The sequence below is a fragment of the Pinus tabuliformis genome, chromosome Q (assembly GCF_031772625.1).
Source record: "Pinus tabuliformis cultivar Carrire ecotype Pingquan chromosome Q, CPIR1, whole genome shotgun sequence".
NCBI lineage: Eukaryota > Viridiplantae > Streptophyta > Pinopsida > Pinales > Pinaceae > Pinus > Pinus tabuliformis.
The window spans coordinates 445,033,399-445,060,839 of NC_142296.1; the positions used below are offsets into that span (position 1 = coordinate 445,033,399).

At 37.7% G+C, this 27,441-nt stretch overlaps 1 protein-coding gene across 2 annotated transcripts in view; it reads left to right on the forward strand.

The window, feature by feature from the left end:
- The window catches only part of SAR1 (SUPPRESSOR OF AUXIN RESISTANCE1), a 333,388-nt gene that overhangs the window by 281,069 nt on the left and 24,878 nt on the right, over nucleotides 1-27,441 (forward strand). For both annotated transcript variants that reach the window (XM_089384665.1, XM_089384663.1), the window contains exons 18-23: nucleotides 15,105-15,173; nucleotides 15,368-15,629; nucleotides 16,022-16,153; nucleotides 16,748-16,856; nucleotides 16,949-17,017; nucleotides 17,148-17,292. In XM_089384665.1, coding sequence (XP_089240791.1) covers nucleotides 15,105-15,173; nucleotides 15,368-15,629; nucleotides 16,022-16,153; nucleotides 16,748-16,856; nucleotides 16,949-17,017; nucleotides 17,148-17,292 — 786 coding nt within the window. The remainder of the gene's footprint in view (nucleotides 1-15,104; nucleotides 15,174-15,367; nucleotides 15,630-16,021; nucleotides 16,154-16,747; nucleotides 16,857-16,948; nucleotides 17,018-17,147; nucleotides 17,293-27,441) is intronic.

The window sequence follows — 27,441 nt, forward strand, 5'->3', positions numbered from 1 at the left end:
AAGTCTTGATCATGTAACATGGCTCTAACACTTTCCTTAATTGAGTGATTCTTTTGTTCTACTACTACATTTGGTCTGGATTATATGGAACTATCAACTCCCTCTTAATTCCATCCTCCTTATAGAAAGCTATGATCTCCTTTGAAGTATATTCTCCTCCATTATCAGATCATAGTACCTTTATCCTTCTTTCTATAAGATTTTCTACTTTTGCTTTGAATTCTTCAAATTTTTCGAATACTTCATCCATGGACCGCAACAAATAGATCCATGTTTTCCTTGAGTGGTCATCAATGAAAGTTACATAATATAGATGGCCTCCAAGAGACTTTGTAGACATAGGACCACAAAGATTAGAGTGAATGAGATCCAAGATTTCTTTTGATCTTGAAGCACTGCTTCAAAATGGTTTTTTAACATTTTTACCTAACGCACATCCCTTGCACGCTCCTTCATGATCCTCCTTAAGTTCAAGGATGCCATTCACCACTGAATTTAGAGTTGGTAAGATTTTGTGGTGAAGGTGTACAAGCCTTCTATGCCAAAGTTCACATGGAGTTACTTGAATGTGAACCAAAGCTTGAGAGAGAGGTGTCAACAACTTGCAGAGTCTTCTTGCACGAATCCTAATGACTTTTGCATTGTTGATACTAGAGCCTTTATCCCATACCATAACCTTTCCATCTTTAAAAGAGACTCTATCTCCCTTATCTTCTAGACATGAAATAGAAAGTAAATTCGTTTGCAAACTTGGTACAAATAAAATGTTGTTGAGATGTATGTTTCCTCCATTCTCCAGCTCCAGCGAAGTTGATCCAATTCCTATTACAGAATAGCTATTCTTATCTCCAAGTTCAACTAGGTAGGAATAGTTTCCTCTAGAGTTTTTCATTGTTTGTGCTCACCTGTCATATGTCTGGATGCTCCATTACCAATTACCCACATATTTTGATCTTCAAATGTACCTGTTAGTGTTGAGAATAGCCCTTTGTCTTTTGTAGAAGTCTTGGTCATATGATTCATAGATAATAGGAGATTCAAATATGCCTTGATACCTTGCTTGAGGTGACTTGCCATCATAGGAAATTGCTTCAATGACTTCTTCAACGATGTAGTGATCTTCATCATGCCCTTTGTCAACCCTAACTCTAAAACCATGTTGAGAAATCTATAGGGCTGCAATTAGAATGATTTCCCTTATACTTGATTACTCTTTGTGATGTATTATTACTTTTTCTTACTTATTAGCTTCTTCTCTTATTATTATGTTGTTCTTATCATCAAACAACTACCAAAAACATGAAGATCAATAGTACACAAGAACACAGAATGTAGGCACAAATCTCTTCTCTTCTTATAGATTCTTCAAATGACGAATTCCAAGACCTCTAGACCAATACTAATACCCTTCCAAGACTAAGCTAGACCTTCCAAACAAAACTTCGACCTCCACTGTAGGTTTGAAATTTTCAGCCCTTGCAACAATTGCTGCTTCCACACATGTGAGCAAATTTAGGGCTTTCAAGGCTTCCTTTGACCTTTGGTTGGGTTGTTTCTCCTTCTAGGGCTTGTAGGTGACCTAGTAGTCCTTTCTTTGACCTTCTTTCTGCAATTTTCACAACTTCAACCTTGTAGCTGTAAAACCCTAGCCTTATCTTCGCACGTCAGAGAGAGAGAGCGAGAGAGAGAGAGAGAGAATCCAAACACTTCGTCCGTTGTCCATCTATCCTTCTCTGCTTGCCTTTCTTTTGCCTCTTTTTAACTTGGATGATGAGGAATGAGTGAGTGTCCAAAAGAGGTCTATTTCCCTCCTATATATAGGATTCCAAGGAGGACGACATGCCCTAATGAGGTCGATTTCTTAGTTGCCAGGCCGACTTGGTCTTGGAGGGTATTTTGACACTTTTAAATACAAAAATAATTCTTTCGACATGTTTCAATGTGCCCAATGGGCTCTTCTTCAAATGACAATGACTCTATTGACTTCTTGACAGTAGGACAAACCCTAGAAGAATTCAATGGGTGCTTGACCTCTAAATGAAAGACCTTGAGCATTAAACCCATGCTACAAAAATAACAATAATACTTTTTCTTCTTTTTTTTTTTACAATATACAAGAATCAAGAGTACATTTCACATTTATGAAGACCAAACACCTTTCAACAGTTTCACCCCTTGAGACGTCGAAGGGCTAGCACCATACTTTGAACCTTCAAATTTGGAGAAAAACCAACTTATTCTATGACCAAGAGACCCATGAGACCCATTTTTTGCCCCAAACACAAAATTGGGGCCTGTTACCACTCAAACCAGTAGGGGACCTAAAGGGGTTCCTAAGAGGGCCACTGCTAGGTTAAGGGCAATGATGGAGTTTTACCCCACTGTCACCTTGCTCTTTATGGACTTTCACCAATGGGAGGAGTCTTGGTAGTGTAGGGATCACTTGTAAAGTATATGCCAATGGATAGGTGAGAAGTGACCCTGAAAACCCTTTCCGAAGGATGGAGTGAAGAATGGAACTTGCTTGCTCTTTAAGAAAGAGACTTGGTCCAATAAGGGTAAGCGATAGGGATTGGAGGGTTGAGGGAGAAAGGATAGGCTTATAAACAAGGTTCTCAATCCCTATAATCCTTGGGAAACTTGGATTCCCAAATGGTCCTTGACAAATAATCTTTATTGAGAAGTGGGACCACACGGGGCCAAGTGGACCCAACCCAGGTTCGGGGATGGAATGCAGCAACCAATGATGTTCCTATCCTGGACAAGGTGAGGGGAAAGGACCAAACAAGAATATTTACTTCAAAAGGTTGAATTGATCCTATTGAGGTCTAGCCTTGGGGATGCTTAGGCAAAATTCGATCCTAGAGCTAGGGCTTGGGATTCTCGAAGATTCCACCATTAGAATTGCCTCAAATTTTAAAATTCCGACTCCGACTCGGTATCGGCTCGGTCGACTCGATTTCAGTGACTCGGTCGTTGTAAAAATTATATTAAATATTTATTTTTTATAAAAACACATAATTTTAAAGATTTTCATTCATGTTTCCAAACACACAACATTAGAATATAGATAGAAGACAACATATGATCAAAGTAGGCTCATGAATATATCCGTTATATCAAAATGGCACCCAGTGCACTGTCCAATACATACACGATGATGATTTAGAGATCAAAACAAAAACACATAACCAAAGAGGCTAGAAATGGCCTCTACAACAAAAGTCTATGACCAATACTACTGGCTACTGCTAGAGTTGCCAACATCATCTGGCTAGAGTTCCATACCCTAATACATGACAAAATTCAATGGAAACATTACAATCCCCCAATCCTGAAATCCTGAAAAACTGATAAGTCTACTGGATTTTGAATGAAATCTAAAATTCTACTTTTTCCATATGAAATCCAATGAGGTCGGAACCACTCTCAAACATCTTGAATCATTTCATGGTAATGTTAAAAATTTAAGTAAAATGATGAAAATGAAGATTAACGAGAATGTCACTTTTACTTTAAGAATTTAACATTATCATGAATAACATATCAATACTAGGGATCAGAGTCAGACAGGGAAACCCATGAGTAAGACGGGGAAGCCCAGGCATTCCACAAAAATGAAATTTCAAAAAAAAAATGCCACTGAAGTGACTTGACTGGCGGCTGTTACCGAGCTGGCCGATCCGGTTCAAAGGCCGAGTCGACTTGGTTGGTCTATGACTTGGACCAACTCTGCCGAATTGGAGTCGAAACGGCGGGTTTTTAAAATAGTGAGTGGCCTATAGGAGATCGATGTTTTTTTTTGGGTCAATTCCCGGGAAATTGATGCCCTAGGTGACCTAATGGGGCTAGATCGAGGGAAAAAGGGGAAAAGGGTAAAAAGAAGGTTAAAATGATCACCCCTGTTTAGGGATCAGTGTCTAATTCACTTGGGGATATGGAGTCTAGGATGATGATGAGTAAGAACTTGGTTTCTTCATCAAGGAGGCCGGGAAAGTCAGTTTGATCCAATGTTGAGAGAAAGAAAATAAAATTGACCTTCAAGCATTTATATTTCAAAGCAAATAATGCAAGCTATCGAGACAAATAATCTCTAGGACATTTCATTCATATAACATTGGCCCATTCATTAAATTAGCTAAAACATGCTTAATTCCACATTTCAATTATGCAACAACAATAAGAATGTCAAAATTTACTTACAACGTTATAGAATATATCCAACCAACATTTTGTTTGCAAGAGAAAGCTCCAAAACAAGAAAAATAGCCCAAATCCATATGTCAAAAGTCATCCATCTCCAAAAAATATCCTCCAAGGGAAAAAATGCGTAGTTCTCTATGATTAGAGAGATCCCAAGTCAAGTGATGATCCAAATGAATGTATCTAACATCAATATATAGCCTTCTAAGGAGTTTGAATTAGCCTATTGGCCTACATTAACCCCTAATTATAAAATAATGTACAAATCAAAACCCCTATTGGTGACAAGCCCACCAAACTAGCTCACAAGTGTAAAAATAAGCCTCACAAGGGGCCAAATAATAATATGTACATGTTGTGGGGCCCTCTAAAGGCCTAATAATGTCTTGAAGTGCCATACAGAGGAATAAATTCCTCGGAATATGATGGACAAGGGGGTGCCCCCTTGTTCTCCAAGTAGTAGACCTGTGGTGCTCCCAGTGGGTCTGAGGGCACATAAGTGACCCCATGGGTCTCCACATGAATCGAAGATGCTTGTAGATCCTCTGCAAGTGTTCGAGTGGTGGAATGAATGCTACCAAGACATTGTACATGTCCCGGAACACCTGCCAAGAGTGTGGGGCTCCTGTGGTGGTCTGCTGGGCATAATGTACCAAGCATATCACCACCATCCCAATAGTTGATCGCTAGTAGTCTCTGAGCATTGATGAAGATTTGTGGAGTGCTGTCTGCTGCTGTGGAGGCCAATGGCTCTCTACACACACCCTATATGTGCCAATGTAGATCTTTGGGGGTTAGGATCTCGTATAGGGAGACCAAACCCAAATGGAAACCACTTGTAATCCTGCATAAGATCCAATGCATCCCCTAGGCTTCCAGTACAACCAATCATTAAAATAATCGGGTAACAGATTTTGCAAATTAGGGATAACAAAGTGGGCACTTCATAATGGCATGCCCTTCCGTAGTGGGCTTTCGCATGTGCTAGTGTCTCCTAGCTCCAACGAGGGTTAACCAAGTACCTTATTAGGTGGTTTCAACCCTTGAAGGGGATAGTATGCCCAAGGTACATCCCTCTAATGGGGGTGGCAAGTGATAAATAAGTGGAATGGAATAGGGAATGAGAGGGGCAACCTTGGGCCACATATTGGGGCATAGTGGTAGCTAGATAAAGGGAAGCCCACACCTGGGTATGTAATGTGTAGGAGGAAGCAATCATGGTACATGAGGTGCCCCTACCTTGATTTTTACACCCTTCTTTATATGTCTTTTGCCTTATATAAATTTCTTTAATTAACTGCTCGGGGCTCAAAGGACAAGAGCATGATGTGTAAGATATAGCAGTGATTACCCCTTTTTAGGTAGGGCGGTTCATTGCCCTCCAGGGGTTGGGACAATCATGGGTTCTTGAATGATAAAGGAGGCTCATCTAGGGCCTATGAAACTAGGGTGATGACCATGGATTGGGGTAGAGCTCATGTATTGGATTTTGCCCATGTGCTAATTTTTTTGTCTCGACCATCTTTTGCATTTTGTGGTACAATTTCTTGTTAAATGTGGCCAATTATTGTTTTTCTTTTTCTTTTAGCTGCTTCAACCTCTAAGGCATCATTACAGGCTTGACCCAAGGTGGGGGCAAGGGGATAGGGAGGCTGGCCCTATGTGGACCCAAAATGGAAATGTGGACCCAGGTGGGAGAAATGATGAATGGGGGTATAGTGAGTGGAATGGGAGTAATATATGCAGATAAAAGAGTGGGACCACACACCCAAAGCTTGGGTTTTCCAAGTAGTATCACCCTAGAACCAGATGGTCAATAAAGGAGATCCCACGAGACTAAGATCCAAGGGTAACATCGAAAAGAGATCAAGGGGACAAGAGCACAAACTAAGCCCACTTTTTCCGCCAAATCCCCTCATCAATCCATACCCAGAAGTATTCATGATAACTAAACCCAATACTCAATTACCAAATGACACCACATACCTTTAGATTCGGGAGGCCCACCTTCAAACATACGATCAATACAGGTGGGTGAGGGACCACATGGCTGGCTCAGGTGGCAGAGAAATGGCACAATAAGCTAGTAGGAGGCTGCAAGGGCTTGCTCGCTGTCGGCTAAAGTTCATCATGGAAAAAAATTTCCCTTGGGGATATCACACACAAAGTGGTGGGTAACAGAGCCGACAGGATGATTTGCATTAAGATTGAGGGGCCAATCCCTAGATCATGATTTATGGAGCCCTCTACGCCCGACTTGGCACTAGAGGAGCCTAACGCTTTCCCTAAAAGGGCCTACGCAGGCATGACATCAACATTTTAGCCTCTTTTGTGGGCTAACTTTTATATTTTGCATTGGTTATGAGGTTGGCTTGTAACCTCACATAGGCTCAAGCCTATTAATTTACAATTTGAGGGGCTCTTAGGCTAAGTTAGAGTTCATTAGACATGTATAAATAAGAGAGAGGTTATCTCACTCTCTCATCATCATAACACTTGGAATTTGATCTCTTAGAGAATTTTCGCGAGTGTAACACAGGGATACGTCACCCAAGGTAGGGTGCATGCACCCGTCGCACCTCACACACTCGAGACGGGGGGACATCTGGGGTTGTGTTTCCCCACACACCCTTTTTGGGGAGTCTTAGGAAGGAAGGGGGTGCGTTTCCCTAGTGTGGGGTGGTGCGACTCCCTGAAAGGGGTGCTTCTGGGTGTTCCCCCCCCCCCCCCCCCCCCCCTTCAAAAGGGGTACTTCGAGGTGTCCCCTTTCGAGGGGGACTCGCCCCTCCTTGAATTTGTCTAATAACACCTATTATAAACAAAAACAAAAAATCACGTATAAAAGAACTTAAAAATAAAAAATAAAACGGAACTTAAAAAAATAAATAATAAAACTAAACTAAACATTAAAGAGTGAAAACTTATCTTACCTAGGTTAACTTCCCTATTCATTTCCCAAATTTTCTTGCCCGCCATCGAGCTCTGCTATGTTCTCTTTGCCTTCTTCGAACTGTGCTCTTCTGCCGCCGTCAAGCTCTTCTCTCTTGCTGTCGAGCTTTGCTCTGTTGCCTGTCGTCGAGTGACATTCCCATTGATGGTCTCGTTGACTTCATCAAGCAGATGGATGTAGAGGGCCAATCATTGATATTGAGTCCTTGATGTTGATTTTATTTTTAGTGTTTTTTGTCCATTTTTACTTCCAAGTTTTAACTTTTGAGTTGTGAGACTAGATATTGATGACCTCACATTGATTCTTGAGTCCTCACTCTTAACTATTTTTGAGTTTGAGACTTCGAGCTATAAAAATTTTGGATTTAGTAAGTTACTATTTTAGTGTTAAAACTTCAGTATCTAGTATCTAGTATATAGTAATACTAATATACTTGTCTGTTTTGCTTTCAAGTTAGATTCTAGAATGATGAATGATGAATTTAATCGTGTTTAGAAAATCTTCGGCAAAATCACATAAACCATCTTTTGTCGACGCGTTTCGAACCAACCAGTGTGGTTCATCGTCAGGACAAGTTGAAGAACTAATCCGGCTGAGCTGAATAAATAGAGTGTGCAGAGACTCCAACGGCTATATTGCCAACGGCTAATTTTGACCTAAGGATCCTAGTCAAACCCTTAATTTAATTATTAATATTCCTATAAATGGCTAAACCCGGTAAATAAAAGAATTCATATGTTAATTTAAATAAAAATATAATTCAGTATTAAGATGATTCATTGGTTAATTTGAGTATATTGAATAATCTAATATCCATATTTATTAAATATAATGGTCATTATATCTCGTATAATAGTCCAAATTTATTAATTAATCTATAATTATTATTATTCTAATATTATTTAAATACCAATAAATGGTATTAAAATACTCTTACTCTAAGAAATTAGTTACATTAGGTAATTTAATAATAAATAATTAATTAATTAATGGTCCATTGGTAGGTAAGATCTATATGTTCTTTAAAATAAATCATTCTTATTTATTTTTAAATATAATGGACCATAAGTTATCTACAGGTTTATTAAATAAACTATATTTCCTTAATAATTTATAATTCCAATATTATTGAAAAACAAATAGTATTATTATTCTTAGAATTTAGTTGCATTGGGTAATATTGGAATTATAATTCAATATCTAAAATTAAATATAATTCAGTATTAAGATAAGTCATTGGTTAATTTGAGTATATTGAATAATATAATATCCATTTTTATTAAATATAATGGTCATTATATCTCGTATAATAGTCCAAATTTATTAATTAATCTATAATTATTATTATTCTAATATTATTTAAATACAAATAAATGGTGTATAGAATTTAGTCGCATTAGGTAATATTGGAATTATAATTCAATATCTAAAATTAAATAGAATTCAGTATTAAGGAAATTCATTGGTTAATTCTAGTATATTGAGTAATATAATATCCATATTTATTAAATATAATGGTCATTATATCTCATATAATAGTCCAAATTTATTAATAAATCCATAATTATTTTTATTCTAATATTATTTAAATACAAATAAATGGTATTGGAGTGTTCATTTAATAATAATTAATTAATGGTCCATTGGTATGTTAGATCTAATGTTCTTTAAAATAGATCATTCTTATTTATTATTTATATATAATACAGGTTTATTAAATAAACTATATTTCCTTAATAATTTATAATTCCAATATTTTTAAAATAGTATTATTATTCTTAGAATTTAGTTGCATTAGGTAATATTGGTTTATCATATATTTATTTATAATACTCTTATTTATACATTAAACCTAATGGTCATTATATCTCCTCTTATAATTAAATTATTAATTTATATTAAATAACCAATATTTATTCAATTTGATAAAGGGAATTTTAATTCTAAAGGTATAGTAGAATTAAAATAAATGCCTAACTAATTGAAATTATGGAAACAAAGGATCTAATCTAATTATAATATACCCAATAGTATCATAAACGGGATAAGGTTAATACATTAATTAGCCCGAAATTAATTAATAACCTATTAACAAATCAAACACTCCATAATAGAAGGACTAACCCGCCAGAAACGAAACTTAAGGAGAGGGAAGACAGAAACCCTAAGACCTAACAAAAGGGGAATGAGGAGGCTAGGAAGATAAGGCTGGGACCCAGCAACTGCTAATCTTCCAGCCATCATCCCTATTAAGATTGATCGGCCTTTTCTCAATCTCCAGGGCCTCTCTAAATTTGCGATGGTGAAACTGTGCAATTTTGGCAATGACTTGAGCCTCCTCTATACAAACATGATGCAAAGTCTTCCCTGCATGCTCAGCCAGGGCTGAGGACTTGGTCCTACCATGTCTCAAGTCAGCCGAATGCTCGCTAATCCGTTGATTGATAGAGCGACCAGTCTCACCAATATAAGGGGTCCCACAGGAACAGGGAATGACATAGACGCCCTTCATGTCCTTAGGGTCAATCGGGTCTTTCACAGACCTGAGGGAGCCACGGATAGTGTTGAGAGGTCTAAAAGTTGCAGGCACATCGTATTTCCTTAGAATCCTCGCAATCCTGTCCGTAGTCCCCTGGACGTAAGGAAGGTTCACACCCATGATATGATCTTTAGGATCCCTTCGGATTGAAGGCTCCTTCTTGGCCCTGAGGAAGGCTTTTTGACCGAGGTGCCTATTGTAACCATTCTTCTCAAAGACATCAAGGAGATGAGCCTTCTCCCTTTCCAGGCTCTCCTCATCCGAAATTCTCACAGCACGGGTGGCAAGCGTGCTAAGAACCCCTAACTTCTGAGCGGGGAAATGATGCGAAGAAGCATGTAAGTATTGCTCAGTATGCGTCTTCTTTCTAAACACCTGATGAGAAAAGGAACCATCCACCTTCTTAGAGATGAGAACATCCAAGAACGGAAGACAACCATTATCTTCTTTTTCCATCGTGAATTTAATGGCGGTGGATTGGTTATTAAGGTGACTGAAGAAACGATCCAGCTCGTCAGGACCATGAGGCCAGACAACACCAGTGTCATCAACGAATCTTTTCCAAAGCTTCGGTAAGAGACGAGAGGAGGCCAAAGCCTTAGACTCAAACTCCTCCATGAAGAGATTGGCGACGACAGGGGACAAGGGGGAGCCCATGGCCACTCCGCAAGTCTGCTCATAGAATACTCCCTCGAAGTTGAAAAAGGTAGAGGTAAGGCAAAGCTCAACTAACTTAGCCGTATCAGGGTCAGTTAGCTTATTAATTACCTTCATGGCCTCATTGATAGGAATACAAGTATAAAGAGATACCACGTCGAAACTTACCAGAATGTCCTTGGGCTCAAGTTTAATTCTCTTAAGATCCTCAATGAACGACGCTGAGTCTTTGACAAAGGACTCAGTCTGCCCAACCAAGGGTCTCAACTTTGCAGCGAGGAACTTGGCCAGGAGGTAAGTCGGACCATCGATGGTATTGACAATGGGTCTTAGGGGGACCCCATCCTTATGGATTTTAGGAAGACCATATATCCTAGGAGTGATGGGGTTTCCCTCAATAAGTTTCTGGGCTAGAGGAATCGTGGAATTGCACGACTTGATCGCAATAGCGACCGCCCTGGAAACCTTTTTGAGGGGATTTTTTGAAAGCTTCTTATAACTTCCACTATTACAGAGATGGTCAAGCATCTTATTTCTGTAATCCTTTCTATCCAGGATAACAGCAGCCCCACCTGATGAATGTAGATTGTAAAATGATGAATGATGAATGTATTTTATTATTGAATTTTATTATTGAATCTCATGGTTTGGATGAATGATGGGTATGTCCTACGAATAATGTATGTATCAAAATGAATGATGAGGATGGATCAATGTATGTCATTATTTAATTCAATTATGCATTTAAATTTTATGTGGATCAAATTTCAATGTATTACTATTAGTCTATTTATGCTTTCATTATTGGATATGAACTTGAATTTTATCTCTCTCTCTCTCTCTCTCTCTCTCTATATATATATATATATATATATATATATATATATATATGTTCCATGGGAACGTGTCCCCTAGGGTCAGGTGCATGCACCCCACACACCCGGGACGGGGGGGCGTTTAGGGAAACGCTTCCCCACATCCCCCTTTTGGGGAGATGTGGGGATACGCAATGGGGGATGCTTCCCCAGTGTCAGGGACGCGACTCCCCAAAAGGGGGGTGCCTAGGCGTTCCCCCCTCAAAATGGGGTATGCGTCCCCCCTTAAATTTGCTTGTGAACAATGATTAATGACAGGGAAAACCTAGTATTTGATCATATTGCCTACTAATGCTATGCAATTCATGGTAATGTTAAATTGTTAAAGTAAAAGTGACATTTTCCTTTATCTTTCATTTTCATCCTTTTACTTAAATTTTTAACATTACCATGAAATGACTCAAGATGTTTGAGAGTGGTTCTGACCTCATTGGATTTCATATGGAGAAAGTAGAAGTTTAGATCTCACTCAAAATCCAGCAGACTTAACAATTTTTTAGGAATTCAGGATTCGATGGATTGCAATGTTTCCATTGCATTTTATCATGTACAAGGGTATGGAATTAGTATTTAATCAAGAGCACCAATCCCTTTGTGTACTTTAGAGGGACTTTTAGACTCATCACTCCACTGTTTTTGAGTTTAGTTATATCAATTTACTATTCCAGTCTTTAGATTTCAGTATCTATTATAGTCTATTTTGCTTAGTACTAATTAGATTCTAGAATGATGAATGGACAATTTTAATTTTAAATCAATTTAGAATCTAGAGTGATGAATGACGAATTTAATTTTTAAATCAATGTAGATTCTAGAATGGTGAATAATGAATGATGAATATGTGTCAGAGTATTTCATTATTGAATCTCATGGTCTATGGATGAATCATGTATGTATTAGTAAGGATCATGAGTATGGATCAATGTATTTCATTACTTAATTCAATTGTGTATGTATCATTGTATTTATGCTTTCATTATTGAATATCAATTTGAAATATATATATTAAAAAAACTATATACCTCGACGTCCCCCCGCCCCCCCTAAATTTCCCTAAAATTTGAGGGTACTCCCACACCCCCCCCTTGTGCATCTCCCCGCACCCGTGTCTCCCCGTCTCGGAGTCTTGGTGGAACATTGATATATATAATTCAAGTTCATATTATATATAGCCCGAAGTACCACCACACCCCCAAAATTTCCCTAAAATTTGAGGGTACTCCCACAAGTCCCCCCTGTGCGTCTCTTGCACCCACATCTCCCCACACCAGAGTCTTGGTGGAACATTGATTTTCACACTTACTCGTTCTTGGCTATTGGAAATCTATTGGATGAATTTCAATATTTAGAAGCTATTATTGATTGTCTTTGGAGCTGGCTCTTTGGATAATGGATGTATATACTACATGTTGTCTTGTAAGTGCTTATTGTTGAATGTTCTCTATATTAAAATTGTCTAATGTATGGAATTGCCGTTTCCAGGTTATGCTATTTTGTGCCCTAATTGTTGAAAATTAATTTTGAAAGGTTATCTAGTTGAGTATTGCATATGTTATTCATTGTACAACATGTAATGAATGTTCCTAGTGGAGGAAATCTTTAATCTCTCCATCAAACTCCATTTTCTTTTGAAGTGGGTAAATGCTAAAAGTTGATAGCTAGGGCATCAATTTTTAGCCTCCTTAGAAAGAATCTAGCTTATCTATTTCATCCTTGACTCCATATGCTTAAAGGACAAGGCACTAGTCCAAGTCATTGGTGATCAATCCTAAATTTTCTTCATAAATTTCTCCCCTAAAAATTGGTCCGTTTAAAGCTAGGGAGAAACTCTAGGGCTTGCAGTGAAATTTTAGGAAGGAGGCTTTTTGGTGATTTAAGAGCCTAAGCATCAAGCTTAGGGTCTAGGCTACCTATTCTCCAAGTTTGGTGGGCATCCACTCAAATTCCATTCGTAAAATCTCTTGCCTTAGGTGTTGCTTCAAGAGGGAAACCCTAGTTCTTTTCCCCTCAACTTGACGACTTCCTTGAAGGTTGTATGAGCTTAGTACTTGTTGAAGTAGATCATAAGAAGCCTTTTTACCTGGGTCTTTTCTTTGTAAATACCTATCACTATCGAAAAATCTCAAAACCGTAAGTGTTGGGCCCATTTACATGTAGTTTAAAATTTTCCTTCTCCACATTAATTCTTTTTGTTTCTTTATTTTTTTTTCAATTGTTGTTGCTATTATGTCTAAAACCTTAGGAATGGCCATTGCTTCATTGACTGGCACTTACAAGTGCCCCCTAGTCTCTTGCCTTGCAATGCTCATCTTTGACCATGGGCTCCACAACCTGATGCTTTATCTATTGCTTGGAAATCCTTGGAAGACTAAGCTACCTACTTTTGACTCATCAACTTCATCCCGAAACCTACTTCAAATTGACATCACACTGTGCTCTGGGCATGGCTCTTCTCTTTTCGACCCATAGGCAATGATTTAGGGCTTCTCTCACAAGAGAGATTTATCACTAGCCTACACATGCCTCTAGACATCATACCACTTTTGTGATACCAAGCTCTGATACCAGTTGTTAGGAATATGAGCAAGGCAAATAAAATTAAATACAGGCAAATACATCCATAACAGCAAGATTGTATCTTGGAAAACTGTTGTGGGAATAAACCAGCCATGAAGATCTTTGATTGCCCTTTGGCCGAATCTGGCCAAGCTAACAGCGAAGTGAGCCTGACACACTTCTAGGACGTTATAATGGAGGATCCCAAGCCTATTTATAGGCTTTATTACATGCAATACTATGGGCAACATACCTTGGGCCACCAAAACTGTGGGCCGAAAGACCATGACTCCAGTGTTAAAACTCTTTTGACTCATTCTGGAATGAAGGTTAACCTAACACAGGTATGATGTTCTACAGGACCAACATCTTGAGGTTTATGTCCCTTGCAGGGGGCGACCCAGATGAGCAGCACTGTGATGTATATTGGAAAATGGTTGTCCAGTTTCCAATTGTAACTATGTACTTTTCTATTTTCCTGCAATTTCAGTTCCTTTTGATTTTGTTAAGGTGGGTACTACTAGGATGTAACACTTTTTTCCTATAAAGCAATGCAATCTAGTGGACATATAATAAAATCTTTTCGACTCTCTCTCTGACTCTTTACTATTTTAACTTCAGTTGACTTAATGGAGGTCTGGATGACCTATTCTGGACATTCCTGAAATGTTCTAGGTACTTGCTAGGGGCTCCAGAAAATTGCTTACACAATGAAGTCAAATAGAAATCATTGAATTAAACATAGGGTAGAATTATTCTTATTTTTAGATCAACATTCTGTATTTAATAAAAAAATGGGGTATACTTTATGGTTAGGGAACTATTCTTTTCGTATTTACTTAATTGGTTGGTTCTGTTAAGACCAACAAAAGATAGACGAATGTAGGAACAGGCTAGTTGACATGAAATCGTTGGCAAACAGCTGGGAAAAATTTCCAGGCCATTTCATGGGATGTTTCAGAAATGGAAATAGTCCAAACTTTCCCAGGTTGGGCTGTTTCTTGCAGCAGAGAATACATCAATGTCAATATCACTAGTGGCCATTTTTTCAAGAATTCTGTATTTATTTATAGATTCTTGTTGAACTCAATTTGGTTATATCTTGTGGCATGGTTGCTATTTGATCACACTTGCCTGCTAATTTCTGATATTGGATAAATTGGATTCTAGATGAAGATTTTTCAATTTTGAGAATTAGTAATTTCTGGTGCATAATTTAATTTTCTTTGGTCCATATCTATTGGTGTGCTTACCATTTGAACTTCTTTTCCTGATTCTTAATTATTGCCACTGTCATATTGTAATTAGTGTTTTTTCTCTTCAGATTCTTTGTGATCGTGAGTTACCTTTTGTGGGCCTATTAGAAAAAGTGGAGCGAGAATTGGTTTGGAAGGTATTGTCACTGAATAGCATTCTACTTCTAATGCCTGACTTTTATGACTTCATTGTTTTTATAATCCTGAATTGAAGGTTTGGGCATCTTCACATTTAGTGGCTTGATTTCAGATAAATCTTTAAGAACTAGATACCATTTGAAAATGCATATATGGTGGACATATTCTAAGTTAGCCAGAACATACTTTGCAGGCAGAGTGTTCGGATATCACTGCAAAACCAAATCCTTACAAGCTCCTTTATGCTTTTTACATGTATCGACAAAACTGGCGGAGGGCTGCTGATTACATTTATAGGTATAGTGCCCGCCTGAAGGAAGAGGGCGTCTTGAAAGTGCACTTGCAACTATCTTTCACATTGCAAGAGAGATTGCAAGGGCTGACTGCTGCTATTAATGCTCTGCATTTAGTTGATCCTGCATATGCTTGGATTGATTTTCGACAAGAGAGCTCTGGTAGGTTGGATTGGCATTCTCCTAGTAAAAGAGCTCATACATTCATGGATGAAAATTGTATGCCCTTGTCAACCTTCGGTGTATGTGATTTGAGTATATGTAGCACTGCTATAATAATTAGTATTTCTTGTATTTTATTGGATAAGAAGGATTCTATGATAATGATAGAATCATTTTTGTCTGTCATTACATTGTTAGAAACCTTAAATGCAATCTTACTATTAATCGATTAACTCACCTCTGAGGCCATGTAATGCAACCATGTCAGATTTGGAGAATTGTGAGAAAATCCATTACCATCACAGGCTATGATTGCTAAATTGTCTTTGCTTCTGTACAATGCAGCTATTTCAGTGTTCTTCTAGACAGTGATTTTGTGAGCATTTTTACAGCTGTAGGCCCTATCCAGAAGGAATCTGCAAAGCAATATCAACCTATTGATATAGAGCAGCTGGAAAAGGAATATGTGCTGACTTTGGCACATCTCCAACTTGCAGTTGCAAATGTCAAGCATTCTTCACTAGGTCAGTACCAATCTCATTTTCTTGCTTTTATGCAATTGTGTCGTCATGGAGTTCACTCTGGCACTTCTGCTATGATGAAACATCAAATACATTGGAATGATGGAATGCTATGTTTCAGAGTGCTACATTCCTCGTGGCAATAGAGTGATATTTTGTATTGCCGCTTTCGAGATTGTTGTTTCTTTACTATTTTATAATTTAAAGAGCTCAGACAAAGAGGGAAAATAAGAGGCAATGGTCACGCTTTAAATGGGAAGTTTTGTAGGTTTTAGTTCATTGTTTTCCTGGTCATATGAATAAAAAGTTGATATTCCCAACTCTTAACAAATAGTCACATGATTATTTATCCTTACGGAATCAACTTTGCTTCTTCTACTATGTAGTTTAAAATTTGTACTGTTTAAGCATAACGATTTAATTCATAACTTAAGCATTGTTAGAAAAGTGGAATTCCAAACATTCTAGACACTGTGATAACAGATCAAATACAGGAATATGACTCTTAAAGGCTTTTAACCTACGGTAAATAATAAAATACAACACTATATAATTTTGACTAAAACTTGCTAAGTTCTAACTTTGTTGTTTGTGCAGGAGGTGATATACTACCATCAGATCTGGTGTTATTGTTGGTGCAGTCCAACTTATATGAGATGGCATTTACAGTTATTTTCAAATTTTGGAGGGATTCATCATTAAAGAGGTTATATTTACTAGTTTGAATATTTAAGAGAATGCAATTGCTTCTGGTGTCGGGCTAAATTTTTTCAATATTGAAGATACACACTTTTCCAGGGAACTAGAGAAAGTTGTCCAGATCATAGCTCAGAAGTGCTGCACAAGTAAATCTAGCTCTTCGTTGATGTAAGTGAGTTTTGAGAAGATGCATATAGTGATATTGTATTGTACAGAGAGCTTTTGTTGAGGCATAAACTGCTGGAGATATCACTGGTTTTGAAATGTTCAGTGCTGAAAAGTATTTATACTTGTCCAGGAAGGAATCACCTGCAAATGTGCTTCTCATACCATCTTCAGCAAGGGAGGATCAAACTGATGTTGATATTTTGCGTGGCACTAACTTTCAGACTGTACAACACACAAATTTGAAGACTGCATGGCATGTGCTTCAATTATATCTTGTAAGGACTGGTTTCCCTTTGGTTAAAAATTCATACCATATTACCACATGTGATGATAATTAGCTTTTCTTGAAAAGAAATAATAGCTTACCCAAATGATATTGATTATGCAGTTTCAGTTAAATTTTTGCATATGCTGTTCAGTAGTTGAATACTTCAATTTCCTTTTGGGTAACCCCATTGTGGGATGGAAGCCTTCAGCTTAGATGTGACATCCAAGGCGGTTCAACACTACTGTGAGATACATGATAGTGCAAATTGTGTCCACAATAGCACGATGCTATGTTCTTGAGGGGATTGACCACACTCCTCTTGATGTAATGCTAAGTAATTTGTTATGAATTTGGATTGGACCAGATTTTTTTTGTTGGAAATACTGAGAGGGGGGTGAATCAATATTTCTTAGTAATTAACACTTTTAAATCTTTTCAGAGCATTAGTTAATATTCAATTATTATTAATGTTTATGCAGTAATAACAGTAAATAAAAGAACACATTAGGCACAAGAAATTTTAGGTGGAAAACCCCCTCCGGGTCAAAAACCACCGAATGTTTTTCTAATAAATTCTTTAATCTTCAGCCCCCACTGAAATGAAAGCAATGAATTCCTAGAATTCTAGAAAAACATTCTTCTCTAGCTCCCACTGGAAGGACGCCCTAATGCCCTGGTTTCTTCAGTAGTCAACTGAATGAATGCCCCAACATTCTATACCAACCTACCACCCTGAAGTGTTCACAGGCTCCAACCTATAGGCAACTTCATGCACTAGCCTAGCACCTCCCTGCCACCCTATAATCACTGAAATGAGACAAGAGTGTGGATTTCCATACTAGGGACAATGATCCACAATACAATATGATTTACAATGATTTTGACCGAACACCCAATCACACTATGACTTGCAACCCAACCATGACATCATCCCAACAGAGACTCCTATACCTCCCAATAATTCCTTTTCGACTCTAGGTAGATTGACTCTTTTACAATAATGACTCTTCCAATGATGACACTTTTACAAATGACTCTTTTACAACTTTACAATGATGACTCTTGGCCTTGACACTTCTTCACAATATACAGATGGCTGTCATGTCTTCAAAGGATGTCCCACTGCAATGCTTCCTTTGATTTGATACTTCTGCTCTTGAATTCTTGCTTGAAGTTGTACTTGAATCTTCTTCTACTTGCATGCAAAATTTGCCCAATGAAACCAATCCCAAAACAAAACAAAATACCCTTCAACTTACCTCTATCTGCAAAACACATGTAAGTGCATAATAATGAATAAATACAAATTAAAATTACAATGCATACCTGAAGTGTGCTTGTCACTTTTGTTGTTGACTTGTTGCAGCAGTAGACAAAGACTCCCACTCTTGATATAGGCATGGACTCTATGCAAGACTATATCCAAAACTGACCTAAAGATATATACAATAAAAACTAATGACAGACCCTAGACTTGTGATGGACCAAGTTCTAAGTACAACAACAAAGACCATTCTATCAACTATGACAAGACAAGTAACATGAACTTACAACATCATATAGATTTAACAAACTTGGTGTAGCATCAAGAATATGTAGCTTAAAATGTGTAGTATCAAGAATAGGACATTCGAAAAACTAATTGTGACATATAGAGACATAGAGATATAACCGAGACATTGTATATACTTACATTGTCGTGCAAAAACATATGCGATAGATGATACTAAAAATTCAAATGTAAACACTAATTATACATACCTTGCTGTAGGAGACTTACCCTTGATTGTTGATGTGTGGTCCTTACTGCAGTGATCCTTGAATGCATTCTTTTTCTTGCCTTCTAGGAGCTCGATATTGAATCTGTTATATCTATGTAATTTCGGATCTCCAAGGTCTAAAATTTCGTCCTGTGGTAGCCCTCTGAATCCTCTTTCCATCCCCATAAATCTGATCAAGATTGGATTATTCAAAAAAGAGTTATGCCTAATCTCCCACGATGACCTGATTGTAGACTGGTTCAGTGGAGCGAACTTGTACGAAGTGCCACGTGTCACTGTTGCGACCTTCGGCCTTGAAAATGCTACTCAACAAACTACAGTCCGTCCTCTTTCTGTGACTATTTATGAAATTTGAATCCAATGCTTAGAGAGAATGTTATGATGATTTTCCCAACGTCACCTGTTTGACATGGAATTCGGGGGCCTGCAAAAACCCTAACTTCCTCATACCATATCCTTGAAATATAGCGACCAAGATCTGAAATTCGGTCACGAGGTTCATCAAGATTTTGGCTCAAATGGGTTTTAATTTCAGCTTCTAAAGCTTCGCAGAAAAAAAGTTATAGTGAAAATGCCACGATGACTTGTTTGAAGCCACAAAATCCCTACTAGAGGAGGATATGAGGGTCATTATTTATATGAATGTCTTGAGTTGAGAGGGTCCTCAACAAGTGAACGTTGGAGGGATTTTAGGAGCAATTTTTTTTTTTATTTATTAATTATTTACTATTCAATGACCACAACCAAGTATGGGTGCCATGCCACAACCCAATAGGGTTTTAGCCCATTAACTGGGGTTACTAGCTTCAAACATGAGTATCTCTCAAAACTTGAACAATTACTTGGCGTGCCATATATCAACAGAAACATCTCGACAAGTAGAATCCATCTAGAAGATCCTTGACTCAAAATATAGTAAGTTGTCAAGTCAAAATGGCCATGCAAGATCTGGGTAGCCCTTGGTGCTGCTTGGGTTGACATCAATGACAACCACTGATCAACACTTTTGTCATTAGGTACCTAATTAACAATGTCTTAGAAGAATGTCAAACCTATAACAATCAATTTTTCTTGATAAAAAATGTAAGAGTTGTGGTAAATTTATATCGAGATTGACCTTGGTGCTTTGTGTACACGCACACATGCATATACGCTCCTTCATTCCCCAGGAGAGTGGACGACGTGTGTTTATGTGCATGTACACATGCAATTTCATATGTTGAAGTCAACACATCATCTTCTCCTATCTATTCAACCTCTTTTTGAATTTTTGGATCTAGATCTTCTCTTGTAAGAATTAACATGACTAAGAAAAATTTATAGATGCTTACATGAAGGGTATGTCAACATCAAAATTATCATAATTACCATTGGTTATCTAGTAAGATTTCCAGAGTAGGGGTGTTTCGTATGCCCTGCCAAGGTTCAGATCCCCTAGGGACATGTTTCATCGCATGGTGCCATCTTTCCTTTGCAAGCAGGTTGTCTCAAGTATTTGGGGCTAGGTGCTAACCTTGAGTGACATTAGTGGAATACATACAACCTGCATATGACTTCTTGGTTGAAGGGATGTTTGTAGAGTGTTATAATTCAACTAGTTTACATTGTAACATTCCCAGATTAGGGAAGGGCATGCTGTCACATCGTAATAATAGGAGGCATCTTGTCAAAATAAAAATAAAAATATCAGACTTGGAGTTAGCTTGGATTTTGTTTGGGAGTAAACTCAAAACATGAACTCTGACTCGGAGTTGACTTAGTTGAGTGTTGGCTCAATCCTCTCTTTAACTCTTTTTGTTGATCATGGAGCTAGAAGAATGAGTTAGGGGGAGTTGACATCCAAGAGGTTAAGGACAAAAGTTGATATGAATTGGTCAAGTTGAGTTTTCTTGCGAGAGTTTCATAACTTGGTCAAGCTTTTCACAATAGTAAATCAAAATTGATGAAATGTTCTAAAATTTTATGATTAAGATGTGTGCATTGTTTAGTATGAATGTCTATGAAATCAATTTGGGCATGGTGGTTTCCTAAGGTGTGCTCCTCACAATAATATTAAACAATTTAAGAACCAAAAAGCCTAGATCCACAATAATCACTAATATATATCATGTGTCCATTAAGTTAGCTCAACAAGAGGCTTGTAAAAAAGCTAAGGACAAGGGGGTCTTAATTCACTCGTCAATCCTTTGATTGAAATCAATTGATCAAAACAAATTTCAATCAATATCCATTCCACCACAAGTGAGAATAAGTCAAGAAAACTTGTCCTAGACCCCATATACTCCTATATTCGACCTTGATTATATCATACTCCAAATTGAGAAACTAGTGTGTGAATTGGGTAGAGAAGGAGACTTTAAAGTAGATAGTTCCATTATGGATTTTGGGAATTCACCTTGTTTAACAGTATCCTTTGAAGTTGAATAAGAAAGATCTAGAAGGGAGGTTGTTGCTAAGTGGGTGTCAAAAGGAGCTTGGATGGGAAGCCTTTTCTAAATTGTACATCTTGAGGAATCTCAGCTCGCCCCCCATCAATTATGGAAACATATATTTAGAATCGTTGTTTGAGATCGACAAAAAGGAGTTTTCTATCATTATTAGTTGAGAGAGGTCCCCCACCAATTCATCCAGGATCAAATCCACTCTTGTTGGCAATAATTCCCCTTTCGAACTTGAATAAGATCTAGAACATTGATAGGCCTTCATCTAAGGCAAGAAGCACTATAATTCAAGAACTTGGTGTTGATTTTTCTACAAGATGCATGGTAAAATGCCACTTTCTGGCAGATAATTATCTCCTAATGATTTACACACAACATTCTTATGTCACTTATATCATTGAGCAATTACACTTCAAAAAATATCAACAATAAATATAGCGGAAACAATGAAGATTATAGAATGACAACCATGCACAATGGAGACAATATTTTCACCTTGGGAAATCCAACCTTGGGAGAAAACCTAACAACTTTTCTTTAAGAGAAATTATTCTTCAACAAAGTTTACAAAATCAACAATTTTGTCTAGAAATTTGTGCCCATAATCCTAAGTTAAATACAAGTCAAACTTGGTCAAATCTCCAGAGAGTCAATGGTGGTCAAACTGAAAAATAAAGTGAAGAGTTAACGTTGGTAAAATAGTCAGCTTGTGGTCAAAATTCAAACCCGCGGTTAACCTTGTGGCTTGCGATCAACCCTGTGGTCAATGTTGTATGGTTATGTAGACAAATCTAAGGTCAAACAACTCAGTGGACACCCATTCAACTCGGTTAATTAGAGATGTAACTTGGTCAACTGCTCCTCCACACATGCGGTCAAGAGAGAAAAAGATGATCTCCAAAATCGATTTTTCTTGTTTAGACTTGCTTTCTTTTATGATTTAGAAATGAGTATCACAATACCTATATATACAAGTTCAATGGGGTGAAATATCCCAAGGGACATGTCCATTCATGAACTGGGCCAACTTGATGCTCCAAAAATCAAATTTTTAATTTAACCTTTCAAATTTTCTAGGCCGACTTAGGCATGCAGGAATATATCTTGATGCTACACAAAAAATCAACACTTGGGACCATTGTTGAACTAATATTGAGTTGCCTATTTTGAAGAAGAGACGAATAAGGCCACATTACCTTCTTTGGATAGGCAAAACACTATATATAAGGCACTCGACCTCCTCCACAAGACACCATTCGATCTCTCACACAACAACATATATTCTAGGCATCCAAGCAAAGAAGAAGAAGGATGAAGTACGACAAAGAAGGACGAATTCATCTCTAGCATTTCCCTTTCTCTCCTTGACTTCGCACGTGTGACTTTTTGGGCATATTGTGGGCAACAAGGCAGAGTTTTTGGGTAGATTTTGGGAGGCAGAATTTTGGCGTAGGTAGATTAGAGAGGCTCGAAGTTGTTGGCCAAAAGATTGATTTGATAGGAGGGCTTGTTGACCAAATTTGACCATAGCATTGTAGGTCAGTTTGACCATCATAAGGAAAAGGTTGTTGGGATTTTCCCCGAAGTGGGTTTTCTTAAGGTAAATATTGTTTTCTCTTTGTGCATTGTGATCTCTATTGTTCTTGTACATTTATGGTTGAATTTCTGAAGTGTAATTGCTTAATGATAATTTGAAAGTGCTAAAAGAAGATCTACATCATTAGAAGTGATTATCAATATTTTAGAAATTAGTGCTTATATCTATTGCATTTGAAAAATCAACATGGTGTCAGAGCCTTGGTGAAGAAAGGGACATTGAGATCACTATTGAAGAACTTTGGTTAAGAAAAAGGGACTTTAAAGATCACTTCTAATTGTTTGTCTATATCCATGGGCTTCTCTATGAAGTCAAAGAACAAGCTAGAAGGAGCTTCAAATTTTAGGGCTTAGAAGACAAGGATTGACCTCATTCTTGCAAAAAATGACCTCTTGGGTGTATTGAAGGGGAAGGTCATTGAACCTTCAGATAATGAATGAAAAACAAAATATGAGATGTATGATGCCCTAGTTTGATTATACAACATCAACTTGTGGATTATACAAAATTGTAGAAAAAAATTGTGTCTTGGAGCCCACCTCGGTTTCAATTTGAGTCTGTACAACTTGTCAACTTGACTCCATCCCCTCAGATATAGTTCAATCGATAATCCATTGTGCCTTGTAGGTATTGTTACCCACCACTTTGTGGGTGATATCCATAGAAGAAAATTTTCTTCTATCTAGTCCTCAGCCAACATCTAACAACCCCTTGTAGCCACCAGATAACTCGATGTGCCATTTTCTTCGCCACTTGAGCCAACCATGTGGTCCCTTGTTCATCTGTTATGATCGTATGTTTGAAGGTGGGCCTTCCAACCTCGGAGGTATGTCTTTTCATTGTGTAGTTGGGTATTTTTGTTTACTTATCATGGATGCTTTTGGAGATGGATTAGTGGGGGGATTTGGTGGAAAGATTTGGCTTGTTCTGTACTCTTCTAAGTTACCAGGAATCGGATCCGGATACAGATATGGATCCAGACTCGGATCCGGATCCACCAATTTTTTTGAAAAACTAGGATCTGGATACGGCAGGGAAACCGCAAGTACAAACAATATAAATATAGTTTTATAATTTTAAAAACAAACTATTTATATAAAAATAATATAATATATTATATATATATATATATATATATATATATATATATATATATATGAAATATGTTATTATTAATGTATATTTAATATTAATTATCATGAATATAATTATTATATATATAATTAATATTTTAAATTAATAGTCTTATAATTAATGTATCATTTATAATTATTTAACCGTAATTATTTAGACAAGTTTAAATTAATAATTTCTTATTAGTAAGTTACTTTATAAACCATGTCACTTTAATAAACTTTACTTTTAATTAAACTTTACTTTTTAAGTTTTGAATGGTTGATAAAGTTCACATTTAATATAACTATGCCAAATGGCCATGGTTTATAAACATTACTTTTTATATATTTAAAATACCATGTTAGTTTAACACGTTATGTGTTTAATAGGTTACTTTAATATTTCTCGATATAAACTTTACCTTTTACCTTTTGAATGGTGTATAAAGTTCACTTATAACCATGCCAAATGGTCATGGTTTATCAACATTAATTTTTATATATTTAAAAATCTATGTTGAAGCCTCATTTTTTAACTCTACAAAACAAAACCACAAGAGTTAAATCATCGAACTCTCCTGTAAAGTTTATGTGAGGACATGTTGACTGGAAGGAAATATACTTATGTGAGGACACGACTCATCACGAGGAAATGCCGAAATGCAGATATTGGCGGGAAGGTAAAGCCCAAAACGCTGATCCATCTACCTGCAACAGCGAGATGATGGGAATTCGATTTTCAATTTTACATTAACCCTAACTGTTGAAAAAGCCTTCGCTGGCCGAGTAATCCATTTACCAGCGTGAAACCCAAAAAAATACATTGTCGTGTCTATCCTATAGTCAACGAGTTGAGGTAGGTAACATGGTGTTGTTGACGTGTCATCCATACGAATCCTGGGCGGATCCCAACGGATCCGGATCCAAATCCGTATTCGATCCGGGGATCTGTGGATCCATCACCTAGGCCTAATGGATCCGGTAACTTAGGTACTCTTGTCTTGTATGCCAAATTTGATGGTGAACCTTTTATCCTAGTCCCGTGGGATCTCCTTATCTGACTACTAGCTTTAGTGTTAAATTTAGGTATGTTCTATGCTTAGAGCAATTTATTTCAATTTTCACAGTTAGCTCAATATCTTTTTCAGATTAGCAATCACATCATCATTAAAGTAAACTGCAGATAGAACATAAACATAAATCACAAGAGACAAGCCAAGACAAGAGGACACATGACGTGGCACTAGCTAGGGACAAACCGCAATGTGGGGAACCCTTTGATCAATTCTTCTTATATGTTCTTCAATAGTTCAGCACAGAGAGAGAGAAATAGTACATTTACAATAGAAGTCAACACTTTGACTTTCTAGATAAGAGAATAGATCATCTCTACATGAGATCAGTTGAAGACATGCTGCATCAACTGATTCTCCAAGGTGACTCCTTCACCTATCATTGTGCTGCATCTTGTCCATGTTCTGTAGCTCACCGTGTTGCACCATGCTACACCCATCATCACAATCTAGGACCTCATGCAGCTTCTGTCCCAGTGATTATCATTGTTGTACATAGTGCCACTGCAACACCATGCTTACTGTTGGCCCAATGTACTTGTTGCATTGTACTTACTGTTGTCTATGCTTTACCATGCTGTTGCTGTCCATGATTCTTCATGCTTGCAGCTGACCCATGTATAAGCTTGCTGATCTGATGAGGATATCTGAGGTTGTCCAACGCTTCCTATATGATCTTCAAAACAGACTTAAGAGAGAGCAGCCCCAAAGAAACCTTTGCTATGGTGCTATGGCCTGTGGCCTAGCACATAGCAACACAGAAGTACAAGACCTCAAAACAGTTATAAATGCATCAGTATATCAGTACCCAATCTGCATATGAAACCAGTCCTACTAGGTCTGATCTAAGTCTGCGGGCAAACTTCGTCATCACACAGTTTCCTCTTATGACTCTGGTTTTCACTTCTACAAACAGTCTCATGCCTGGAACAACCTTTGTCACATTACTGTCATCTGCAGCAATGAGCTGTCACCTACAACAATCTGATCAAGCTTCTTCTTGATGTGCTGGGGCTTCCTTAGTTGACCTCTTTTGCAGCATATTGAAGATCCTTTGGACAGCTGATAGATCATACATCAAACTGTGGTTAGATACCTCCTTTTTTTGCGTCTAGATATCTCTATCCTTGCTGCATTTGAGGGTTTCTTTTAATGCTGTGATAAGGGCTTTTCTGACTATGGTTTGAGGGCTTCTTTCACAACATATTAATGCTCCTCCTGGACAACATATAAGTGCTTCTTGGACAGCAGATTAGGACCTTTCCTAACTGAGGATTAGGGCCAGAGAGAAGCCTCTTGTGGCAGTGGTTTTAGGCCTTCATTTGTTGTTGATTAGGGCCTCTCCAACTACGGCTAAGAGACCTCCTTTCTGTGAGTAAGTGTCACCCTCAACTGCGGATTAAGGTCTACCCTTTACTGTGTATAAGTGCCTCCTCTTGCCGCATAAAAAGCCTCATTGACTGCGGCCTAGGGCACCCTTAAATGGTGTGGCTAGAAGCCTCCTCTAGTTGCTCCTTAGATCTGCGTAGAGCCTTCTCTTTTGACTGCGTCTAGATGTTCCTCCTTTAACTGCGGCTAGACTGCTGCTAGGGCATCCTCCTTACTGCGGCTAGGGCATCATAAGACTTAGGCCAGCGTATACTCTTAGTATCTCTCCTCCCACCAAAACCCAAAGACATGTGGAGAGGAAGAGATCACAAGAAGAGTGTGTGTCTAAATGACTTGAAGACCTCCTCCTTTTATAATAAAACGTTGAGCACAAGTGGCGTATATTTGGTTGTTGGCCGACCTTGACGAATTGTCCCATAACACAAATAAAGTCATATCTCCAGGAATACTTATCGGAATCGGATGATATTTAGATCAATCCTACACCTATCGATGAGAGGGATCCAAGAAAAATATCAGCTTCCATTAATAAGATGACCCACATGGAGTTTGGCCTTAGTTGCCAATTTTAACATTTAGGGATGGAACTACATGGGAAATCCCGATATTGGTTGCATGGTCCCACTTCCTGATACCATATACATCACTTCCCCTTTGCTTATTATAATCCCATTCATGACTTTTCCCATCTGGGTCCACATTTGTCGACTAAGTCCACAAGCACTTAGCTTCCCCCTCTCCTTCTCCACACCTTGGGTCG